Source organism: Achroia grisella, unplaced genomic scaffold (genome assembly GCF_030625045.1).
Source record: "Achroia grisella isolate CSIRO2021 unplaced genomic scaffold, CSIRO_AGI_Agris_v1 utg1245, whole genome shotgun sequence".
NCBI lineage: Eukaryota > Metazoa > Arthropoda > Insecta > Lepidoptera > Pyralidae > Achroia > Achroia grisella.
Window position 1 is genome coordinate 2196324 of NW_026712606.1, and position 26059 is coordinate 2222382.

General features: G+C 30.5%; 1 protein-coding gene across 1 annotated transcript; it reads right to left on the reverse strand.

Moving 5' to 3' along the window:
* Positions 1–646: 646 nt before the first annotated feature.
* On the reverse strand, positions 647–20220 carry LOC131854786 (uncharacterized). Its single transcript, XM_059205944.1, has 4 exons — positions 19945–20220; positions 1593–4647; positions 1427–1512; positions 647–711 (listed from the first exon to the last, which is right to left on the reverse strand). The coding sequence occupies exons 1-4, from the start codon at positions 19954–19956 to the stop codon at positions 664–666; spliced, it is 3201 nt and encodes a 1066-aa protein (XP_059061927.1). The 5' UTR covers positions 19957–20220; the 3' UTR covers positions 647–663.
* Positions 20221–26059: the final 5839 nt, after the last annotated feature.

The following is a 26059-nucleotide window of genomic DNA, read 5'->3' on the forward strand; positions in this document are numbered from 1 at the left end:
GCTGTTTCGAGCAATATGAAATATTTCTGAAGTAACTTTAAATACCGAAAAATAAGAAATGTATACATGTATTGAAAGAAGACATTTTATACAATAGGATGTGAATGGTATTTAGACAAAAAACACTACTACTACAATAATCAAATAATTCATAATATAAAGTACAAAACTAAAATCAGTTCATGCCTTACATATAGCATCACTTGTATACATATATATTATAATAATAAACAACGTTGTGGGCAACTTAGCATTTCCAGCATAAATATAAACCGTTTAATATTAAATCAATACTATTCTTATTATCAGTATCACCATCGCAAATTTAGTATGATACACTATAATAATATTTACATATCAGATATAACTTAAATTACAAAATTAGCTAGGTATATCTGATGACAATAAAACAAAGAACAATTAATAGAAGCAGCCTTAATCATGGTGTTCTTCCTAATTTGGTAGATAATCTTATTTTAATATAGTCACTTTAATTATTTAATCTACTTAGATACCAACATATATTCACTTCAAATAGTTCTCTATCACTTTCTGTCGATTATAGTTTATTTCTTTCCTAATAAAATTTACACTGTAGTTTTTCAACACATGTATATGAATGTTTTTATTTCTCTCCATTTGGCTATATATGAATGTTATGTATTATAATACATCTCTATTATGTCCTTCGGTCGTAGTACCGGTTGTATCCTGAAAGATTAATAAATTGTACATTAGCAATATAGTAGGTTATAAATATAATATAATATGTATAAATATAATATGTAGTAATACATTCAATCATACATTTACTTAGATTTATAGACAACTATACAGTATAAAGAGGACTATACAATACAGTACATAAACAATTATGTACTGTATTGTATAGTCTTCTAAAATTTATAATATTATTTCAATCTTCATATTTGAAATAGTAGTTTAATTAATTAGTATTTAGAATGGCATCTTTTATTATTGTGTAGGTACACATACACACAAATTTTGATATTTGGTGCTTATTTATAGAATATAGAATTCATATATTCAATATAGACTTCATTTATTTATATTATTATTGAATCTCATAAATATACAAGTAATATTTGTCATCATTAAGTGTGATTTAAAAATAATGAAAATTATGCGCATATAAGCAGGTCACAAGACCATTCTACAAAATTCTCCGTTAAGTAAATAGTAGATTTTTTACTCGAATCGAGCCACATAGCATTAATAATATACCTAGCATTAATCTTGACTTGAGCCCCAGTGTAACTAAATAATAGGTTATTAAGAAAATTAATAAAATCCATCTGAATTTGTAAAGTATAAAATAAAAAATGTCAATTGTTAATTAGAACATTTCATAAAATAACCACGTTCAATAATAATATTAAATAATATTTAGTTAATATCAATAAACCTCTTCGTCGCTAGTGTAATGTTTCTGTTGAAAACTTTCTGGTAACATTGTGTTGTTGCTATGACGTCGATTCCCCAAATCATTTACTGAAACAGTTAATAAAAGTATTATTATACAATAAATTCAATAATTTATTAAATCAATAATATAAGTGCGTTGAACTTACTGCTTTGGTGCCAGCTTTTTGAAAAACCATATAGTGAGTCTGATTTCACTGGATCAGGTTTTATAGGTGAAATGAGGCTAAATAATGGTCGGTTCGCAAATCTAGGTGACTTAAAGGGTAGATTATCTGATCCGGATGACTCATTATCTAAATTTGCCTTTGAGCTTTCAAAGGATTTTGCATTTAACCATCCTTTGGATATATTATATGTCCCCAACCATGGTTTTGAGGTAACAACGTAAATTTTTTCTTTAGTTAATGGAGATATAGATGTTTGGATTTTTTCCCATGGAGCGGGTGTAGTGGTCGTACTTCGAAAAGTCGACGCTGCTGTATATATGTGCAGTTTTTTAATTTCGTCTATTTCCCGATTTTTGCCAATACTGTATCTAGTTTTAGTTCTTTCAATAGTATTGTACTGTTTCCTAGGTTTACTATAAGTATTATTCCTTTCATCAGTCACTAAATGTTGCACACTACTGGAACCTTCGTGATCGTAGAACTCATAATTAACGTTATTTGTAGAAGTAACATAATTAGTAGGAACTGTTGTTGTGAAAAAATCGTCTGGAATCTGTTTAGCATATTTTTCTACACCACGAGTCCGCTGCGATGTTTTGTGACGTTTAGAATACGCTTGTTCTGTCCAATCGTCTATCGTATTTTGCAATTTAATAATATCAAAAGGTGGCTCTTTAACATCATACAGGTCATTTAGTATATCAGCGGTATTTAATTGATGTGAATCAAAATTTTCTGTAATTGGTAATTGTGGATCTTCCGTAGTTGTACTTATACTGTTATAATTTTCTGTTAAAGTACTAATATAAGGATTTTCTGTATTAGTTGGAATTTTTCTAGGTTGATATTCAGTTTCATCTTTGGTCTCCCATCCTTGAGAAATATATTCAAAGTCTGCATTATTTTTGTTTTCACCATTATTAGTGGTATATGGAACAATTATTTGAACTATTTTTGGCTTATTTGCATTTTCTTGTGTATTAGATGACTGGGGGAAACTTTGACTATAGTCTGCTCTACTCTCCTCCCAACCACTTGCATAATTAGATTGAGGAGCTGATGTTGTTTGAACATCATCATATATTTCATAATCGTTTCCATTAATTGGAGTTGAAACAACAAGTGCAAAATTTTCATAATCTTTATGCGGTGCACTTGGTTTTAGATATAATAATGGTGAATCAATATTCTGTAAATTACTTTCTGTTCTATATTTATCAACATCTTCATCTTTTATTCCTCTCAGATCTGCAAACTCTGGTTTGTGGTTATATGGTACATATCGATGTTTTAAATCTGATGGTATACCGGTGTCATATAACTCATTTCCTCCGTCCACACCTGTAGTTTCAAAACTTGAATCAGGAATTGACTTTGTAGCAGATACGTGATCTTCAGATGCTTGAGATGAAATATCCCGATTCCCGTCAATAATGTAACTGTTTGGTATATTCCTGTAACCTTTCGTTAGATTAAAGTTTTTACCTGTATCAATATCAATGACAGGAGACTGAATTATGGAAGCTGGATAATCGATAGAATGAGTAAATTCTACAATTGGAATACTAGGGGCTATATCAACATTGTTTGATGTCTGTTGCATGGAATTTACACCCTGTACAATGGTTGGTGAAAAGTTATTGGATGTTGGTTTAAAAGGTCTTGCATTAAAAATAGGCGGTAAAGGTGATACACTAAGATTGGGCAAAGCAACAGGTTGTAGGGTATGAATATTTCTTCCCCTATTTAAACTAAATGGAGCAGGATTTGAAAGAGCCAGAGAACTATTTTGGATAGGAAGTCTGGTTGCATCATTTGGTAACACTTCCGTTTTTATTTTTGTGGACTCAGCAGCAGTAGCTGATACAGAATACGGTATATTTAGTGCCTGAATGTTAGTAATTATTTCCCCATATGAATTTTTAAAACTCGCTGGATGTGTTACCTTTGGTAATTGTAAGTTATTTTCAGGTTCATTGGTTCTTAAGATCTCTACATCACCAAGTTGTGGCAACTCTCGGTTTAGAAGTTCGGGCTCATAGAGTGGAGTAACATGTGATTTATCTGTATTCGGAATTTCAAATGACAATGCAGATGTAGAAGTAGGTGTGCCATATGTGGAAGTCGGGACTCTGTTTGTTGGGTTGTAAGAATTAGATATGCCTTGCGAAGAACTAGAAAAGCTGTACGATGAATCAGGTTGATTATACGTTGTGCTTGGTACCCCATACGAGGGACTTGATATAGAATAAGATGGACTGGGCGCCGAATAAGTAGAACTTAATGGGCTTTGGGACGCAATAGAAATGGTATGAGTAGGACTAGGTGGTCCATATGTTGAACTAACTAATTGAATAGCATTACTATTATGAAGATGAGTAGTTGTTGGTGGGCCATAAACAGCATGCGGAATACCAGCGGGTGGTTGGGGTAATTTATGTTGTATATTTTGGAACGGTTGCGGTAAGTTAGGTATATTAGCATAAGCTGTGGGACTCGGCGGACCATATGTTGGATTGTGATTTTGATATATATTCTTAGTTCCTAAATTGTATCTAATTACTGGTATCCATGGCACTAAATTGCAAGGATTGCAATCTTTCTTTACTTGGTTTATACTATTGCTAAATACTTGAGAAGTTGTATCATGGTTGGTCTGCTGTGAAGAAAAAAGCCACCCCGAAACTTTTTGAAATAATGAAGGTGGTGGGGATGTGGTAAATGGTTGAGGAGGTGGTACAAAATTAAAATTATATTGCTTATAAAAAGGGGCTGGAAATTTAAATTCATTAGAATGAGACACAGGTAGAGAAGATGCTGGTGGAGGTGGTAAGTACTGGTATCCCGTATTCTGGCGTTGGAATCTCCCTGCTCCTCCATGGAATGGCACTGGTGGCAGTATCGCAGACTGAGGTGGAGGTGGTGGAGGTTTTAGAAGTTCGCCAAATTGAGAAGCACTGTTTGTGTTACCATATCCGTTAGTTGCGTCGCATTTGCACCTTATTACTAAGGCGAATAGTAGTACAGGGAATATCTGAAACAAATAAAGCGGTAATTAGTCATTAATATTAAAAATTTATTATTATAACACAATTTACAATTATCTACTTAGAAATTACAGTGAAACACCCGGTGTGACATATTCATAGTGTTGTAGATTTTTCCCACGAGCTGTCGTAGGTACACTGTACTTTTCTCTTTTCTCATAGTATTCGCTGGTAGCGATTGGAAGACGCCACTTTGTGAAATTAATTGTTCCACTTAGTTCAATTCATGTCAAAGACGCGTGCTTTACACATGGTATATACTGGATTATTATGTTAATAAAATTTATTAATATACATATATAAATCGGTGGGAGAAAATAAAAATGTTTAGTTACGCTATACAAATAAGTTATATGGTAATCTTTTTCTATTGTATAATTGTATCTATTACCTAATAAAGAAATGAAAAAGCTCCAACTAAATCATAGATTTGCTAGTATTAATTATTTACTTTAATAACATTATGGACGTACAGGACAACTTCTTCATAAGTAGTTTCAACCAAAAATTGAACTAAAATCAAAATTGATATCCATTGCAAGGTTCTACCTAAGTAATAACAATCCAAGACAATTCACATATCGCCATCTACTCCCAAACCGTGTAGACTGTTGATACTGAACTACTGATGTATATATTTAAATACATTTTTTCTGCAAATACATATCTACATTATATACATACGAAAACATCAGACTAATACATATAATATTTAAGAATATAAGTGTTCGTGTCGATCCCGTGACCATCGAGGTTAAGGAGATGCGATATATCGCAGACCACAGACGCCTACTTATTGGAAATTCGATCACGAACATTACATGATTCGGTACCAATGTTTCTCAAAAATATCAATGATCAATTCAATGCTCGTCGTGTTCGAATTTCGAAATTTAAGAATAAGCGCCCACTCCACGTTCGAGCATGTCATTTAAATAAATACGTGCATGAAAGTGAAATTGTCTCTTATTTGTTAAATAATTTCTACTATCATGATATGTGAAAGACATTAATTGTTCGTTATTTATTTTTTAATACAATTCCCGATTACGAAACGATTACAATTTTATTTTTGTTTACCCATTCACTTAGAAAATATAACCAACAGCCAATGCAACAGTGGATAGCTAATATTTATATTAATGTTTTTTACTAAAAACTTTAATACGCAAAAGATTCTTTATTCGTTTGGTACATTCTTAAAACTAATGTTGAAAGCAGGAAAAAATAAGCACCACTTACCATAAACCAGTATACATTAGATTTTTTTTTAACTCTATTGAAGATTACTTAACAAGCATATCTAGTAATAAATATTAAATTAAAGTGTTGCGTAAAAAACTATAAACATAATATGACAATAAAAAAATACGCGAGCCCTTAATGATTGTCATTGACCAAAGGTCAGCAAAGATCATCGGCCTTCCCGTTCACACGACTTACTACAAGAACTTTTACTTAATTGCCACGCAAAACGCAATGCTTTCTTGCTATGACATAAGGTTGGTGCTATTTTTTCTCACAACCTAAACAGGCGAAAGTGAAAACTGGGTGAAGAAGTTCATTATTTACTTGCAATAAACCATTATACATAATGGGGTGATAAAATACATTTCGTCGAGCTTCAAGTGTTTTTACCCGACTGACAGAGGGATGTCTTTCATTTCTCAAAATGTATAGTAATACAATATTATGTTATCTGTGGTAATACTATGTAATATTATGTTATTTGTGCATAACAACGGTTTACTTATTCTTTTTAAATAAACTCTGATATAGACATATGTAGTAGACATTCATATAAATAATAATATTATTATGTAAATTACAAAATTATTATATTTTCATATTGGGTCATTTAAATGAGGTCCAACAATAATTCAATAGTCCAATTTAATATCGGTCCGCAATCAGTAACTAACTCTGTCACATGAAAATAAAAGTTCCGATACAAAGTATTTGTATCGGATCGTAATATTATGTTATCTGTGGTTATACTAAAAATTATTTAATATCATTCCTAAAGTTAATTTATTATAAAGCTATAATTTCACTGTTACTGCAACGTGAATAAAATTTCCTATTTCTATATTTTTTTTAGTATCCAAGTAATATTTTTTGTTAAAAATAAGATTGAATCTACTAAAAGACAATGAAATACTTAGTGAATGGTTAGAAATCGGTTCTTGTTATTAATCACGAGAAACAAACTACCACCGAGGAATGATTGGCTTCTCAAAGGTATCCTGAATACGTAACTTTAAACAGAGGACAGTGGAGATCGTGACCTGTCACACAAAAGCTTAAGTTGAAGATATCTTTATACACTTTTTTATTGTTCTATTTTTTGTTTATTCTGACAAAGACTCTCTTTATTCAGATTCTTTTATTGTATTTCCTAAGTAGATATTATTTTGTAATACTTAGGTATACCTAAATTAATACAATTATCTCTACGTCGGTGGTCTATCGGTTTAGTACATCACTGATAACTAAATCGTATTGGTTTGGTTAATTTCTTTATTTATATTACGTTTGGGGCAGTATTTATACTTGGATTGTTGTGTATAAAGATAGTAAATTTAATAAGAAATTAGTTGCAGACATAAGTATGTATATTAATTATGTAGAATAGTGTAAAAGATTTAAGAATGAAGAGCACAAAAAATACATAGTTTTGTCTGCTGAAGATTTTTTATAGTCTTTTTTATTTTCCCGCGCTAAAACGTTATTTGCATCTGTAGTGGACAGATGTACAATGTTACGCGGCGCACAGCCGCAGTAGGATGACGAGCGCGTCATAGCAGTATGCGATGTTAATATGTATATTAACAATTATAATATATCGTATGGAGATAGTAAAAATGGACAAGTCTATTGTTTTTCCTGCCAATAATGAGCACGTGGTGAGAAGGGGCAAAATATAAAAGGTATGAGATATATTGTATTTCATACGGGTGTATAGTATCGTATATTATATACCCACACCAATTCGCGACGGCCACTAGTTTTATAATAAAGCTAATACGTGCTAATACGAATCAACAAATGAAGCCGGCATATGCTAATACAAAACTTTTAACGGCTTTATGACGGCTTAGTGAAAGTGTTTTAAGTTTTACATTGAGAAGTCTGCTACAATCGATTGATCAATCGATGTAACACACTTGAAGTATGGCCCACCTGTTGTACGTTTCCATTTGTTACGAGTTGTAATAATATTGAAGTAGTCATTCATTTTAGTATACTGTAAGAAACGAAAACCGAATGCATTTGCTAGCAAAATGTTTAAAATATTTATACTTTCTGTAATGTCTTTATGCATGACTTAAATATTTAAATTTTAATTGTAATATATTAGTTAAAAAAGGAATACGTGCTATAATTACCTATCATTATCGACGGCGTTGGTGGTCTATCGGTTTAGTACACTGTCTTTAGTTCCGATGCTCGCGGATTCGATTCCACGCACGGCACAGACATTTGTATTCATGAGTATGATTATTTGTCTGGGTGTTTACTCTGTATAATATGTATGTATTTAAGAAAAAAATCTATGTATTTATATCAGTTATCTAGTACCCACAACACAAGCTTTAGCTAGCTTAGCTTGGATCTAGAGGGTGCTGTGTGAATTGTCCTTATATGATTATTATTATTTTTAGACTAAATTTTATTTCTATAAATGAATACTAAATTACGAAGAAGACTTTTTTTACCAAACCAGACGACTTATTACAAAGTCTACCTAGACTTTGAGTGAATACCTTACCTCAACATACTTCACGCGCCGAGTAGCTTGCGTAGTAGTAGTTTCGATAGAAGGGCGAGATAAGACAATTAGCATGAGACCTTAGTCTTCCGGTATGTCATAAGTGTTTTCAAGGGCATCACATGACAACATTACATCAGTTGTTCATTTACATTGTCGACGGTTACCACTTGCCAAAAGGTGGAAAATGAGTTGGTTGTTCATTCCAATTATATTAAAATATATAGATAAATATTTTTCTCTCGATTTATATAAAAGTATTTCGAATTATATTATCAAATTATATATATATATATAAGAAAAGTTATACGACAAATCTTATTCATTATGTAATAACATGCACTAGATTATTTACTGTCTTTATAAATAATTCATTCTTAGGTAGCTAATCGTTTATGTAACAATAGAACTTGGATTGACTACATACCGATAATTACAATATTTCATTATTATATTCTCAATTCTATTATTTTATTCAAGATGCTATTCAACTCATAGTACTTCTATGTACTATGAGTTGAATAGCACTGTCGATAGATGCATTTAGAAAGGCTAAGTTGAGTTCCAGTTGAGTTTGTCCTATGGATCGACCGGTAACCAGTCTGTAGGGCAAAGGTCGATGCATACGATACCAACTACTACAAACATACTGTACTCACACATACACAAGTAAGTACTGAAATAACATTTAAAAGAAAAAGGTCAAATAAATTTATTTGTGTTTATACAGTTATATACTAGTTCTATATAAACGAAAACGATATATAATACTAGCTAAATTACAATGATTGAACAAAGGAGAAACAGTTTATAAAATATACATATATGTAATATAAGAATTTCTACATCGTGCTCAATAGTTAAAAACTAGGTTTTTTGATATTTGAGTTTTCATATAGAAATAAATGTAGATATACTCGTTTCTTCAATATTATATTCATTACTAGCACAAAATCGAATTCTGCTTGCAATATTCCTGCCTTCATGGCTTAGAGTAGGTATAGGGTCTCTATTAGGATCTAGGTTCCGTCGGACACTTATTATTTGAAATACATATTAAAGTAGGCGTAGGCGTTGTATTATATATACATCTTACCTACCAATTATGGTACTATTGTATTACTTATAGATATCTCATAGCACCGTATATATCATAGCAAATCGTACATTGATATTCTTCCGTTTCGTTCCAAACAACATTGACTCTCGTGTCAGTACTTGTATAAACTATACTGCTTACCATCAACTTTTTACTAAGTGTTAGGATTTACTAAGTGTTTTGTTATGATTGTAACTACACCGTTCAGTAGTTGTTAAATGCCATGTGTAATGTTTCCTTACGAATATTCATAAAAAGTTTACCATGTATAAATTATTCAATAGAATTATTTGTAATAACGTTTCATTTTATTCATATAATAATTAATGCTATAAGAATAATATTAAGAAATATATATTTAAATATCATCTAATTTAGAAAAGCAAATTATTTTCGATCACTTTCATCGCATAGTTTGATATGTCACGATTCGTCTTTCCAAAGAAAGACATTTATAAAACAAACAGCTATATGACAGACCATTACGTTCTATTGTCAAATAAACAGACAAAAAGTCAACAATGGCGAATCTTTAGTACAAATGTTTGGAACAAATGGGGTGGGAAATAGAGGAGAAAGCAATGGTCGTGACTAGACGACTATAACATTACTAGAGACTTGTCACACCTCTTCAATCACCAATCATTGTCAAAACACATCGAAAATTTGTCCGATAAAGCATTAAACCATATTAGCATTACAGATAATTATTTAAAAAACACGGTCTCGGTGGTCTAGCGAATGTGGCAGCGCGTCGTTTTACTTTCGATAATCGCTGGCTTGAAGCTCTCGGAAGATACAAACATTTGTATTCATCAATATGATTGTTTGTTTGTCTGGATGTGTTCTGTGTACATTATCTATGAATTTACAAAAAATTGTATTTAAGTATTTCTATTAGTTGTCCCGTAATACAAACTCTGCTTAGCTTGGGACTAGATGGCACCGTGTGAATTATCCTGCATTATTATTATTAATTTTATTTATTATTACCCAATTACCTGAAACCATACTAGGTCTTATTCGTATTCGTGTATTAAAACTCGTCTACTAATGAAACTAATATCAGTTAGTATAAAACGGTCTAGGAAGCGATCCATTACCCTCCTCCTTGATCTCTTAGTATGATTAGATCGGCTGTTGAGTAACGAGATCAGCACAATTTTTTTATAGTGACTCCGATTTACCACCATAACTGCTTGCCCTCGCTTTAGTTTAACAATTAAATTAGAGTTAAATTATATCTGGTGATTGATAATAATTTTCTTTTTGGTTTATAAACGACCAATCAAGCCCACAAACTATTAGATTACATCATATACCACAATTCATATTCGTTTTGTAATTTTGTAGATTGCTACTCAATTCAGTTTTTATGAGTCTCAATAAGAGAAATTTCGAGTTATGCATTTCCGAATAATAAAATTTGACTTCTATATTCTGTGATTCTAAGTACTGAGAATAAGTGTCTACCTGCAAAATTCCTTCATCAAGTAGAGAGTAGTAGACTCCATAGTCTAGTTTCCAGTTTTATCTCAAATATTTGTTAGGTTATGTGTTTATCGTGGGTAGATTAATTTAAAATGTACAATGAAAATATCTAGTAGGTTAGAAGTGATAATCTTACTCACAATTTTCGTTAAGTATATACCTTATTGCTAATAGAACTTGGTCGTATTAAATATTTACAAAGATGCGTAAATATACTACCATGTTCTTGCAAGTCCTAATATATATTGAATACATAATTTTTCACGCCCCTTTTCTCTCGGGGATCTCACTTTTTCTGTATTAGGTAGGTACTAACATTTTTGAAATACATATTTATTATGTATCCACAAAAATACGTAGGTATATTTTTTTTTATGTAACTGGAATGGAAAACAAGCTGACTACCTACCTTATGGTAAGCGGTAACCGTCGCCTTTATGTAAGTATATGAATAGCATGGACATCATGTTATTTGTGAGACCATTCTACTCATGCGTTGTTGTTCCAGAGGACTAAGATGTCATGACCGCTATTGTGATAATATGCTAATTTCTTCTTAATCGCATTCTTTAACCGTAATAATAGCTTACAAAACAAGTTGCTTGGCGAGTAAAATAAACGTAAAAACCTATATAAAAAGGTAATAAAAGAAGCAAAAGGTACAGTAAGTAGGTACCTAGTATACGAAGTATAGTATAGTAAGTAAACTATGTTTATCTCGTAATATTGTATAAAATGTAAATTGAGAAACTTTTGAAACATACCTAAAACAAAATTAATTACAATTCTTTTAAAGTTAAGAAAATATTTTATTTTTTATTCTCTATAACTAAAGATACTCTATTGAGGAAGTAATAATAAATAAACTTTATTGTTGTTTAATTATTGTCAATATTATTAACGCACTAAAGAATTTCAATTAAAACATTTTTCATTGCGTAAATACTATATTGATGGAAATCGAGAGTGAAATGATATAACGTCTATAGTGTACATAATAGGGCTGTCAACTCATTGCAATACAAATAACAGTCTGGTTACCTGTAACGAATCATTACAGTAAGCATATCACAGTTTGAGATCAAGTAAAAAACAAATCTCCACTGCTTTTGTTGAAATAAAATTTTAATTCAATTATATTTTTAATTATAAAATAATAGTTTCTAAATAATCTAACCAAAAGTATTAGTTCTAAGCAAAACTAATACAATAAAGAATATAATTTAGTTAACAAACAAACGAATGATTTTTATAAATAATTTTGTAAATAGTTTACATTATTTCAATAAAGAATTTATATTTTAATTTCTTATCGAAATACATATACAACCCTAATGCTTCGTGGGCGTTCTTTGAATGCAACAAGTCACCGGCACCGTGTAACCTGTTTTGATCAATATGGATAGTCAGCACTTGACTACGTCTCATGTCTGATTACATTTTGTGATTGTCTATACCTAGTATTGATTGGTCTATAAATCACACATATTTTTATTTATGGACAGACAAAATTAATAATTAAATTAAATTAAAATATAATTGTATAAAATTATAATACTCATAATTACAATTTTTACCTTAAATTCAAAGATTAAGAAGGTATCTTGATAACGATCAATATTAAAAAAAAAAGTACTGCAATAGTATTTTGAATAGAGAAGGATATAGGTGGATAAAGTCGCAACGAGACTGTATTCAAAATAGAATTTTCGTAACAATCGCAATATTTTATTATGATCAACATTTATTAATAAACGTGAGTACGGAAGTAATCTTACACTACCAAAATGTACGCACAGTGTGCGTACCAAAGTGTATTGCTGGTACATAAAACTAATGGATTGATGATAGAGTCGTGCTCGAAACATTATGAGAATGCTCTTCAGCTCAGGGTGAAAGGTCCACAATGCGTTTATAAATATAACATTACATTACTATGGCAATATTACACTTTTTACTTCGAAAGCGAAAAGCGCTTTTAGATTATGCAATTTCCTTATGATATTAATGTAAGATCAGTGACATTAGACTTATGAGTTTGTCCATAAAAACGATTTCATGAATGTAATCTAATTATACAGAAAATTAAATATAAACTTTTTATTACGTGTGTGTACGTAAAAGTAAAGTATCTTTTGATATGTATTATTCTTATATGTGCTTTTGTGCACAAAAAGTCAATCCAGGACTAGGAAGCTGATGATCAATTTTTTTCATGCTTAATATACCCATATATTTCTAAATTAATACATATGTCGCTACCTATCTTGATATAAATTGAAACTATATGTTATATTTTTAAAGAAGTAAAAAAGAGTCATTAAAATCTAACTCATTTATAAAAATGTTAAGCCTTCTACGTATCTACAATATTTGCAAGCATCGTCAATTACAATATCTACATTATATTTACATTATTACTAATAACCTATTTTTATTAACATTCAGAGCGATAAATAATCACATAACAAGATAGTCTATTGTCGGTCCATAACATAACACCGCCTATACTTTTGTTAGAAGAACTTCTATTGGTTTCTAAATCGAAAGAAAGATTTATGGTCACTCTGTCTAATCGATTACTAATTACGATGTATTTATTGTAAAACTTTTAATAATGGATATAATCAAATCTCGATTATTGTGTATAGCGTAATAGCTTAGATTTCATTAAAAAAAACAATTATCTGTCCAAATAACGTAGTATATAATAATCCTATTACTTAGAAATGCTTAATTTCTAAGTAAAAGCGTTATTGAAATGCAAAATTAAGATTAATGTACGTTTATTGGGTAGAAAAGAGAATATAAAGTAAAGTACATTCTCGTAGACATGACAAATCAAACAGGAACGGTGTAAGTGAGTCCTAATATTTATTATAAATCATTACCCCTCATATAACGTATACTCGTATTGTCCATATGGGTCTATACTCGTAAAAGAAGCAGAGAAAATCATAAAAATGTTGTTTGTAGTCGATGGATCATGCTGACTTAGGGACGCAATGTTAATATGGGTATGTAATGTTATATTATCTGTGATATGGGTAAGTTTCCATGACGACATGACGTCTCAATCTCTAAAATAACAATCTAATAATGAATATTCTAGTCATATTATTTTTAAATTTTCACTTAATATTATGAATATACATGCACTTTGTTCCAAATAAATATAAGGGATTATCGTTGTGCCTAGCAAAATACATACCAAAAACACGCAGAATTCTTCAAAATATATAGTAAAACTGTAATCTAAAAAACTATTAACTAATTGCACAGAAAAATACAGAATCAAGACATTCAGTATTGATATAGTTATTAATAAGCAAGAAAAAAATATTCTAAACAAACCCTACAAAATGTTATAAAAATGTACGTTTCATTTGTAAGAGATGAAGAACTAATAAAAATCTAGGACCGTATGTAAGTTTTTTACGAAGACTAAGTATATCACTGTCAATTCTACTTATAAATTGTATAATAACGCCAACAAAGACGCTAACGTATAATCAGTATGTAAAACACCATGTGATTGTAAGACATTGTAATATTTTTTCAAATGAACGCTCCAACATTGAGTGTCATATCGTTTACTATGCTCGGTATTATTGTGAGAACGCGCTTTCACGAGGCGCCTAAAGATTCCCAGACAGAACAATCGCGTAAACTACGTTCCGAGAGGTTCAAGAGCACCTGACATTAGATTATCTTTCCAACCTATTTGTCAGTAGCAATACGCAACGTGAGATGAAGCGAGATAATAATGGTCAATACGATTTTCAACGATAATAAAAAGAAGGAAACTTCTTTATAAGTAACGCGATACCTACTTAAATAATGTATTTTTTTTATTAATACTTTTTACAACCGTACTTGTTTGTAGCATTTATACTAACTTTCTGAAGAATACATTCAGATGTTTTCATATAAACAGAAATCGTAAATTATTATTTAATTCCTATTTATAACGTAGGTGACATAATATCTTCCGACGTTATTTTTTTGTATTTCTAAACCCCATCGTAAAAAAAATATTTTTACGATGGGGATTAGAAATGTTACTAATATACCCTTTACCTGTGTATTTAGCTATGGTATTGTAGCTTTAAAGCGGATGGACCGATTCCGTACGGTTTTTTTATTTATTTGATAACTGGTTTTGTTGGCACAGTTTAGTGAAAATCAGACCATCCTTAATAGCCGGTATCGAAGGCATCTGATTGAATATTTTATTCTAGAAAATTAAGTACGCATTAAAATATTCTGACACAAAAGTTTAATATTTAAAATATCGGAACCGATGTTGCAGGTAACATTCTCAAATATAGACACGATAAATATGTTATTAAATGAAATTGTGTTACTTATATTTATATCTGTGAATTCCAAGATAAACTTCATTATCATGTTACGATATCCTCCTGAGAGTTTAGATTTAAAAGTAAAAGGTAACGCTGAATATGAGAACAACAGGTCTTAAGGTCAATGCTGAGTATAATCTAGAAAGTAATGATTGAGATAATCATATAAAATGTAATACTTTTATATAACTAATACCTTTATAATGCTATCTTAATTCGTAAATAAATAATCTTGAACATAATTATTACATAGTGTTTGGCACTATGTAATAATTATGTTCAAGATTATATTATTGTATAAGTAATCTACATATACGCGCCCAACGGGCCAGTAATGATAGTCACCTCCTGTAAAGAAATATGTAGTAATACAATTAGAATGGTATAAACATACATAATTTTGTTTTATAGTTTTTGATTAGAGAAAACTAAAATAAACTTTAAATATACTAATATAAAGAGTCTCTCAACACATCTGTAATACAAAACAACTTACTTTGTAAAGTGAGGCAGTATATTACTCAGCTATATCGCCAAATTCGACAACTAATCATCAATTTAGCAGTACACTGGCTTTCTTCGACGTGGCATTGCTCATAGACGAACAGACAGACGTGACTACTTTTTATCAGATATCCCTCTCTATCTATCGGTGAAACAATATATGAGCAGGTAAAATTTAGTAATTATATTGAACATTTTCTCGCTTGAAAATTCTTTAATACTCATTTGAGAATTAATGGATTTTTGGGCATGTTTGTACCATTCATTAGATTATAGAATATCTGAGTACTATGTTAACTCCTTAGATTTTAAATAAAAAATAACTATACCTACACATAAATAACAATCGAAATGTGGTGTTCGTAATTACATCGTTCTTGATGTAATTTGAGTGCACCACATTTCGATCTCAGTGTTACCCGATACCGTATAAACTAATATAATTCACAGTAATAAGTAGTTCACACTAAAAATAATGCAAACATTTAGAACAAACGACTAAAACATAGAAAACGAAAGTGATCACACGCAAGCCGTTCACGCAGCGCGTACGCTCGTAAAAACTGTTGTGGAGTATATCGGATATGCGCGGGCGCAGTCCGGCACGCACCAACACTAGTTACTACCGACACACTATTGATTTGTTAATAATTACATAATTGCATTAGAAATATGCTATGCTAATATACCATATCAGACAAATAGATATTCATTGTTTGTCTGTTTAATAAAATATTGATTGATAAAATACAGAAACAGGAAAAAATATTTTCGTTCCTGTAAAATTTTCATATATTTTTCTTTATTTCTGTACATGTTATATAATATATCGATATAACAGTGGTATATTTAAAAAATAATAAAAGATTCAATAATAATATTAATGTAAAGATGTTTCAACAATAAAATAGTCTAAGTAGTTTCTATTACACAAATGCCATCACAAAACCACTGAAAATAAATGGTCGAGATAAAAGAATAAAGTTCAAAAACCACACAAACGAGTACGTGAATGTCGCCATCGCCTTTGTTTACTTTGAAAACTCAGTACTGTCAATAACAAAAGTGAATTATATATACATAATAATAATAATATACAATATATACACATTATGAGAACTCTTAAATACACCGTTGGAGTCCATTTTTAAAATATCTATACCATCCAATTTATATGCAAACCTAATTTAATATAAAATACATATAGTTATTTTATACAACCTAGCCAATTTACGAACGTGCACAAGTTACACCTACATATATATAAAAATACATGAAATAAATATTTCAGAATTATATTGCTATGATATACATACATAAAGTCATAAAATATTAGAACACTTTTTTTCATTATAAAGACTGTTGTCATTCTGACTGTACTACCATAAACTATTCCTTTGAACAATATTTGTAGTTCAAACCAAACTTATTCTCAAATTTCTCCCATCTAGCGTGAAAAAATCACATCATCTTATTTTTATTTAAATCTAAACAATGCAATGGTATACTCTCGAATTGCCTGTCAATATTATATGCTTATTTATGTTAAATACGATTACATGTATATATTTTCATTACCTGCATCTTATAAATCTCTAATTAATGTATAACAAAGTCTTTGTTTTCCTGTTATAAGAGAATGTATTGTGTCTATAAAGAAATATAGTTCTACCACATATTACATATGACATAATATTACATAGTTCTACCACAGATAAGTTCGACTAAATCACGCAACAGATTTTGATACGGTTTTCACTATGACTTAAAAATTTTCTTCCGGATAGTATATGTATAAGACATACAACCATATCACATACTAGTATACTCTACACCTATCTAAAATGATTATTGTTTTAATTCATAAACTCATTTATATAGACACCTATTCGAGAATTAGAGTACAACTCTACATAAAGACAAACGAAGTTAAGTATATATCGTATGCTTATAAAATATGTAAAATCCGATTTACTATCCCTTACCTAAAGAATGCTTTAAGTATAAATAGCTCTTCAAATCCCTTCATTTACACAAGCATAAAAACGCAGCCATTAAAAGCAAGACGTAAAATTCTTTCCCTGTTAGCTTTTGTAAAGATAAACTTGACGTTATCAGTTAATTTTCCTTAAAAAGTGTTCACTGTTTGCTGTAGGAAGTCTTTCGTTAGTCATAACGTTTGGTGACATAGTGCTATTTTTAACGAGTCATCAAAAGGCTTTCTAGATACACGAAGTAAAGAGTGAAGTGCCTGATGATGACGCTTACGTCAACTGGTATCGTAAAAAAACATAACAAATCCGAGTCGGACTAGTACTACAATGATTCCGTACAGATATTGTAATAATATTTTTTATTCTGTAAATGTAAATAAGAGACAGAAGTGAATGATATCAGATTATGTATGTGCTACACAGAATATACTTTGTTCACCTGTATTTATTCTCCACAGAAAATGTAATGTGTATAAATAAGATCAACTTAAGAGGATTATCCTAAAATTAATCCCATTTATGTATTTTTTATGGGTAATAGTACTGTATAAACAATACCTTAAACTATTTTAAATAAAATGCATTGTGCTTATGGTTACTGAATATGATATATGACTGCTGTGTGACAGACTGTTACAAAGACAATCGGGCGAAATAAGTTCCTTTTACGGCTTTTATGTACGGAACCCTAATAGAGACACAGCTGGGTAATTTTACGAGCTTTTAAGAAAAGAATTTGTTGACTACTGTAGATAAACACTGTTTATTACGAAAAGGACCATCCACAAACGTTCTACTAATTTCAAAAAGTCATAAGTAAGCATTTCAAATGGAACAGAGGTAAATAACGACGAAATAAAATATTAATCTAGTAGAATACTTATGATAGCATTCATTCATAATATACCGATCTATACATATAATCTAAAACGTAATAATATGATATGTAATAATCAAATACAATAATACCTGAGTATTTACCCTAAATACATGTATACCTATGTATGTAGAGTGAATATTCAAAATTAATAGAGTTCGAAATTTAAAGCTGTCTATCTATATCTCTAGTGCGGCCGTCGCAATCATAAGAAAAAATAATATTCATTCGTAATTTTCTTCAATGAACAGTATCGACATAACGATGGTAGGTAATGTCGTCCTCATCAAGATTGTAGACTTATCTATGAAATCTAATTACAAATGGAAACCATAAAATTTAAAAACACATCTATCTTTGTCATTACATGGCGCAATATAAAATTATAGATGCGTAGGCGCTGTGGTCGCTGACCAAATTCCGGGCATGTATTTTTTATGTAATTGGTTCCGAGATCGATTCTCAGTTGCGGTTATTTATCTTGGTACTACGTCAAATTTTTTATAAGTATAAATTAGTATTAACTTAATAATATTAATTTATCACTAGTACATTAAATATTAGGGTATCCTTTCAAAAATTATATATCCTTTATAAGATATGTGATAGATGTATTAGTACTAAAAATAAGTTATACTTAATTAATCTTACTAATACTACAAACGAGAAAGTGTGAATATAGATGAATGATGTTTACTCTTTCACGCAAATGATACTGAACGAATTTTGATGAAACTTTACAGCTTATACTTCAGAATAACACAAGTTATAAATTTTATGCAGATGAAACCGCGGGCTAACCACAGCTAATAAGCTATACAATCATTTCTAATTCAATTTAAATCGTTTATGTATACACAACAATACATATTTACCTATCTCACATAACATACAACTTATATAGCCATAAATATCCAAGAGCCGGCAGATTGACAGCGAAAGAAGATGATTAAACCGGCTTTTTTAAATGTTAATACTACCTTTATTTATTTATGTGAGTTATATTACCTATAATATTCTAAAATAAGCAACGTTGAAATAACGAACTAGGTATATCCAATCGAATTTATTTTGAATAAAACGGCGATGATATACTTATTAGCTAAACAGCCTCTTATATCAGAGAATGAAATAAAAAGCTTATATTCACTCATTATATTAATTAAAGATATGAATTACTCACCGACGAGACCATGATCTTTGCTTATCTTATACAATTCCTATCGTCTATTTGATCATCACTCAACTTTCACCAGAAAACCTAAGGGTCACTTTACATGCCGATAGTCCAAGATTCTCTTATCACTCGTCCCATAACTGATAACACAAGCTCGCACTTATAATAACATCGCAGCGTGCAATCGGTTCGAAAGATGCAGATCAATAGCTGCTCGAGTAAAGCACGAAAAAGTTAGTTCCCACGTGAGAGAAATGCGCGTGCGCGGACAATGGTGGAGGCTGCGCGCGAGTCGAAAGGTGGGCAAAAAGCGAATGAGCGCAGGCGTGATGCGCACACCACGCAGCCACGAGCGGGAGAGCCTGATAGACTCTATACCTACCTGCTGACCCATTTCAAAATACACAAATTCCGTGACGTCATTATGGAATTTTAAGCCCCTACTTTTGTGGCTCATTCTATTTGGACATTTCTTCATAGATACAAGTTTAAAAAAAATATCCTCATCGTGGGTACTGCATTAAAAAAGCACATAACTTTGTTTTAACTTTGGATTTTGATTATTATGAGCAGTGGGACGTTACTATGTTGCTTTGATTTTTCAGTATGATTCCGAGGAAGTGTGTGGATTGATTGACAATTCAGGAATTCTCAGTTAGATTCCAGCTCTGCAATTTTCATCCGTGTATATAGTATAAAATGCAACAGAAAAATGTAAACAATGTAAAGCTAAAGAATAATATTTTTTTATGGTAAACTCTGATACTATAATACAACCACAATATACCAAACGGGTATAGCCCTTGACTCTATGATTCTTTTGTAGATGCAATTACAATTTTTTTATCCTTTTTCGATGCCCACAAACCTGATCACAAACATGTCGTGACGTCAGATAAGATTTCAAGAATTCATTCTAGATCACTTTCTAATAGTATATTTTAGAATTAATGTTATGTAAGAAAGTAGATAAAATATTCTTCGAAATTATATTTACTTATTTTACATAACCAGCTCCAAACTAATAGATAGAAAAATATAATAAAATAGGTATAAATAGGTATTTTCCCTAGATACCATCTAATAACATTTTCATAATTTAATATACACACTGGACTCCTTAAAACCTGGTGGGCCTCTAACGGGTAAGTTTTTCTCTATTTTTAAACATTGTAATTATATTTTGTTTAAGTCAAGGTTTTCTATATTGCGTATCATCAATACAAATAAAAAAGATTGAAGTCTCTACTTGTAATTTCTAACCAACAGATTTTCGCAGAATGCATATGAAAATATATACATATTTTTGCATGTCTGTCTGTTTGGACGTTCACTTGCAAATAGCCAATGGCATTTATAAAAAAATATCTTTATATATGTGTGTATAATAGCTTTAAAGCAATTTTGGAAACTTCCATACAAAAACTCAAAGATCATAATTAAGATGCACTACAAGTTTGTTGCACGTAGAGGGTAAAATAAGAATAACGAATAATAGAACTGAAATATCCTCTTACTTACTATAAATTCCAGAGGAGTCAAGACACAACCTATAATAACGAGGAGACTGTTTGTTGTCTGATCATCATTTCAGCCCGGAAGACGTCCACTGCTGAAGGCCTCCCCCAAAAAACTCTACGATGATCGGTCCTGCGCTGCTCGCATCCAACGTCTTCCAGCGATCTTGACCAGATAGTCGGTGCACCTTGCTTGGAGGCTTTCTCACGCTGCTCTTTTGGGTGTTGTCGGATAGAGAAGTCATATGACTTCTCTATCTTCAGAATCTTCGATAAGAATGTGAATAAAGGAATCAAGTAGCACTCTGTTATTTCTGTGTAAACATACAGGATAGACAATAATACCAACCTATTAAATAAAACTATTTCTAAACAATACCTGTCATCAATCATTTAACACATACTTAGGTAATCCAATATATCAATGTATAAATCCAATTATGCACTAAATAATAATAATCTTCCGCAATTATTAACGGAAGAAATGATTGCGGCATAAAGTAATCGTGCGTATATTTTCAGTGTAGACATAAATTGTTAGTTTACATGCGATATTTATTTCTGAAATCTAACTAAATAAGTTAGTAAGTGAATAAACAAATAACTTATGGTAAAAGGTATAGATGCAAAATATTATATAACCGTTGATTATTAGATATTACAGTATCAAAAATTTGTAACTAATAAGTGGATAGTTATTATTCGGAATATTAACCATATTATGTCCTTTCTGTCCATCATCTGCGAGATTCTCTTTCTTCCTTTTCTGCCATACCTACAGTTTTGCAGGCAATATTTGTAAAATTTATAGACTAAGTTATTCTTAGTGCGTGTATAATAATATAGATACAATAGAATATTTTATGATGTAATATATAAAAATATCTCAAGAGAATTCACACAGCGCCATCTAGTCTCAAGCTAAGCAGAGCTTATATTATGGGTTAGACAACTGATATAAATACGTGGATAGTTTTTTGTAAATAAATACGCATTATACATAGAAAATACCCAGACTACAAACAATCACACTCATGAAAACAAACATTTGTATCATGCGAGGAATCGAACCCGCAAAAGTAAAGCGGTGTGCTAAATCGGATTGCCATCGTGGTGTGGTGTAATTATGACTATGGGCGATAGTCGATAGTTATTCGCTAGGAATTCAGCCATCCAATTATGTAGTATTCCAGTCACAGAAAATTGTAATTCAATAATTTATGTATAAAATTATAATTTAGTTTACTCTTATTTTCACTGACACCAATTTACTGAAAGTATTACTAATTTGCACCCAAAATACTACCAAGGTGAATCTAGGAAATATAAAATTTTAATCTGTTTCAGCCAAGAAATAAAATTATTTACGCAAAGGAATAATATAAATATATATGTATATATCTACATATATCGGAAGTTACCTAAATAGCAAATTCACCTAATTACCAATACATTACAATTGAGAATCAATAATATCATTGTCACATAATTAGGTCCCAGGTATCTGAAAGATTCTATATATGTACACAGTTACTTTTCTAAATAATACAACATTTGATTATTTTAATAGTTTTAAACAAAAATTACAGTTGCGTTCGAACTGCAACGTATTGCGAAACATTATGGTTTGGTATTCATGGATAATAACAATGTTATTCAGTGAAATTGTTAAATTTCAATGAGCACATACACGTCTTATTTACCAAGTAGATGCATAACAGACTTTCGTAAACTAAATATCATTCAGTACACGTTTATAAATGAAACAGAATCCACTTTAAGGAAAACGTTTGCATAGAGATTCGTGATCTTATTCCGTTATTACTTGTAAATTAATGTAAGTTATATAAACTTGTATTTAGTCTAAAAGGAACACTAACGGAAATCTGGTTTTGTTGCATATCCGTGTATATGATTTGCTGTCAAGGAACTTTATACCTATAGATAAAATTGCATAACGATAAAACGCAATTACTTATATAAATGGTAATAACACAGGTGATAGAGACTTGTCTAATAGCTTATAACAAGGAAAATAATTTTAAAAGAAAAGATCTATATTTTGTGATACTGTTTTATTATGGTAAATGATCCTTTAATCATAACAAATATCGTTTTATGTTCGTATGTTATGTATGTTCATATGTGTATGTAACAGGCAATAAACTACTCTTATTGCCTGTAACATACTCAATTAAAGAGTAGGTAACATCTATATTACGCTATACAACTTAACTTTCTAAAACGAATTTTGACATTTATTTTCACAATCGATAACATTGTTCTCATGGTTCTTATTTTTTGTTAATTAGCAATTCTTCTTATATACCTTATATCTACAAATACTAGTAGCATAAGTAGCTAATTACTGCAACATTAAATTGTTAAAATTACATATGATATGATAAATATGTTTAAAGTTTGTATCAAAATATTTTAGTTAGGTATAACATCGCTTTATTTATATTTGGATATAACTGACGCAAGTGAAACTGCGAACATTTGCTGTTTCATGAGACGTACAGAATATAACGTATTTAAACACCTACTTCCAAATCAAATCACGTAAATTGTGTCTTGTTTCTATTCAAGTTGCGTAAGGTGCACCCAGTTGCATTTACTCCCGTTGAATGCGAGACTAAGACGGTCGTATGTTGAATTGTCTAAAAAAATTTAATTAACTGAGCCTTACAAAATACCTGTTTCATAACATTTTTTTTTTATAAAATAATATTGTATCTGGTAGATTTTCTTCTATTTCATAAGGGAAATATCAATTGCAATTGACGCGAAGACGAGTGAAAGCGATTTTTAATAGATACACAATTACTCACATAAGTCACATGGTAACTAATGTTATGAACGAACAGAGAACTACATAGAGTAGTAACAATGTTATTTTTCTAACAATAGAATTACTGTATTGATATTGCATTAATTAAAGATAAACGTATATCGAGCGAATAATTTCGTATCGTGAGATTTCACAAGTTTGTTACTGAATACTACTATTACATATAAGCATGTACTTATACAAAATATCAAGTATCTACCACCAGCACTTTGTGATACTTATATTAGTATCTGATAGGGAATATAGATTTGCACGCAATTTTACTATGTCATGTAGCACTCCGTTATTAATTAAGTAACGTGAAAATAAGTAAGTTTAGACATTAGAAAATGAGATTAACTTTCAAACATTTTAGCTACATTTAAAAACGATCTACCTGCTTGATGGACCCTAATGAAACGATCTTATTAACATTTCTCAATTATAACTGATAAAAATCTACGATTATGCAGTTGTCGCTACTACTCTCAACTGGTTCGTACAAAACATATTAAATTGGGTGAAATTGACCGAATTTAATACATTACAATGAGAATTAATAGTAACGTCTTTACGTAATTAGGTCCCAGGTATCTAAAAGGTACTAATATATCCAGTTACTAATAATAATAACTAACTTTTTGACTAATACAAGATTTGAGTATTTTAATGATTTTAAAACATAAATACACGTTACTAAAATATTTAGTAATTTTTCAATTCAGTACAAAACTGCAAAAAGGAATATAGAATAGAATATTATTTTTATTCATTGTTTTCTTAATGTGTCAATATCAGAGATGTGGTCTGAGTGGAGACTGATCCCTCATGCTACTGTCTAAATTTAAACATAAAGTATTATTGTAATAATAAGAGATAACTATAAGAGCTATTCCATTCCATTGTTAATTTACGGAAGTAGCAATTAAGAAGCATGGCATTGAAACAATAATAACTCCGGGAACAGTCTCATACTGTTTTCCCTGATATCGGCGTAAGTGCTTTCTCTTAGCACCCATAAAAATACGTCTTTTACCATCTATGAGTAGAGCACAATTTGGTACAGCAAACTGTATTCAGAATCTGTGGGTATTTGGATGATTTGCCAGACAAATTTGACCTTGATTCCCAGCTATGAGATCTGACTCTCGACATCCATTGTCTGATTTCATTCACTTTTTACTAGCAGTTGCGATAACATCACCTTCTTGACGCCTTTGCCTTTGTTATAGTTACAACTTGTGATAGTTGTAATATATAAATGTATGTACTTTTGTTCATTACAATAGGATTTATGGTGTAATTTGTATATTTATGTATACGGAAGATGGGATATTATTGCATTGATAGTCCTAACATAAAGCCAAATCCACAGACAGACAAAATTATCTACTGTTCAGTAGTTAAACAGTAGATAATTTGATTGTGGGCCAACTTGATATATTATATATGTATGTAACTAACATTGCGCCCCAACTTCGCACGGATATTTAAATTAATTTTCACAAAACCTTAACACATTATCTTTCTCGGGAATCACTCTATTAATAGATGAGATGAAAACCTTTTCAATAGATTTTACAATGATCCCGAATATACAGATTCATGCGTCATGGGACTTTGTAAAAAATATAGTATCATGTGACATTTGATAAATAATACTATCGACCGCACAGGTACCACTATCATAGAAACTTTTAGTATGTTTATTCTATAGATATTTTTTTTAATTGCGTAATGTTTTTCGAGTTTATCATTTATAAACAAAATC

Excerpts from the sequence above, each read along its gene's own strand:
- LOC131854786 (XM_059205944.1), bottom strand. Across the intron at positions 1,513-1,592 it reads AAAAAGCTGGCACCAAAGCA|TAAATGATTTGGGGAATCGA; the intron begins GTAAGTTCAACG and ends TAACTGTTTCAG. Across the intron at positions 712-1,426 it reads ATTACACTAGCGACGAAGAG|GATACAACCGGTACTACGAC; the intron begins GTTTATTGATAT and ends TTAATCTTTCAG.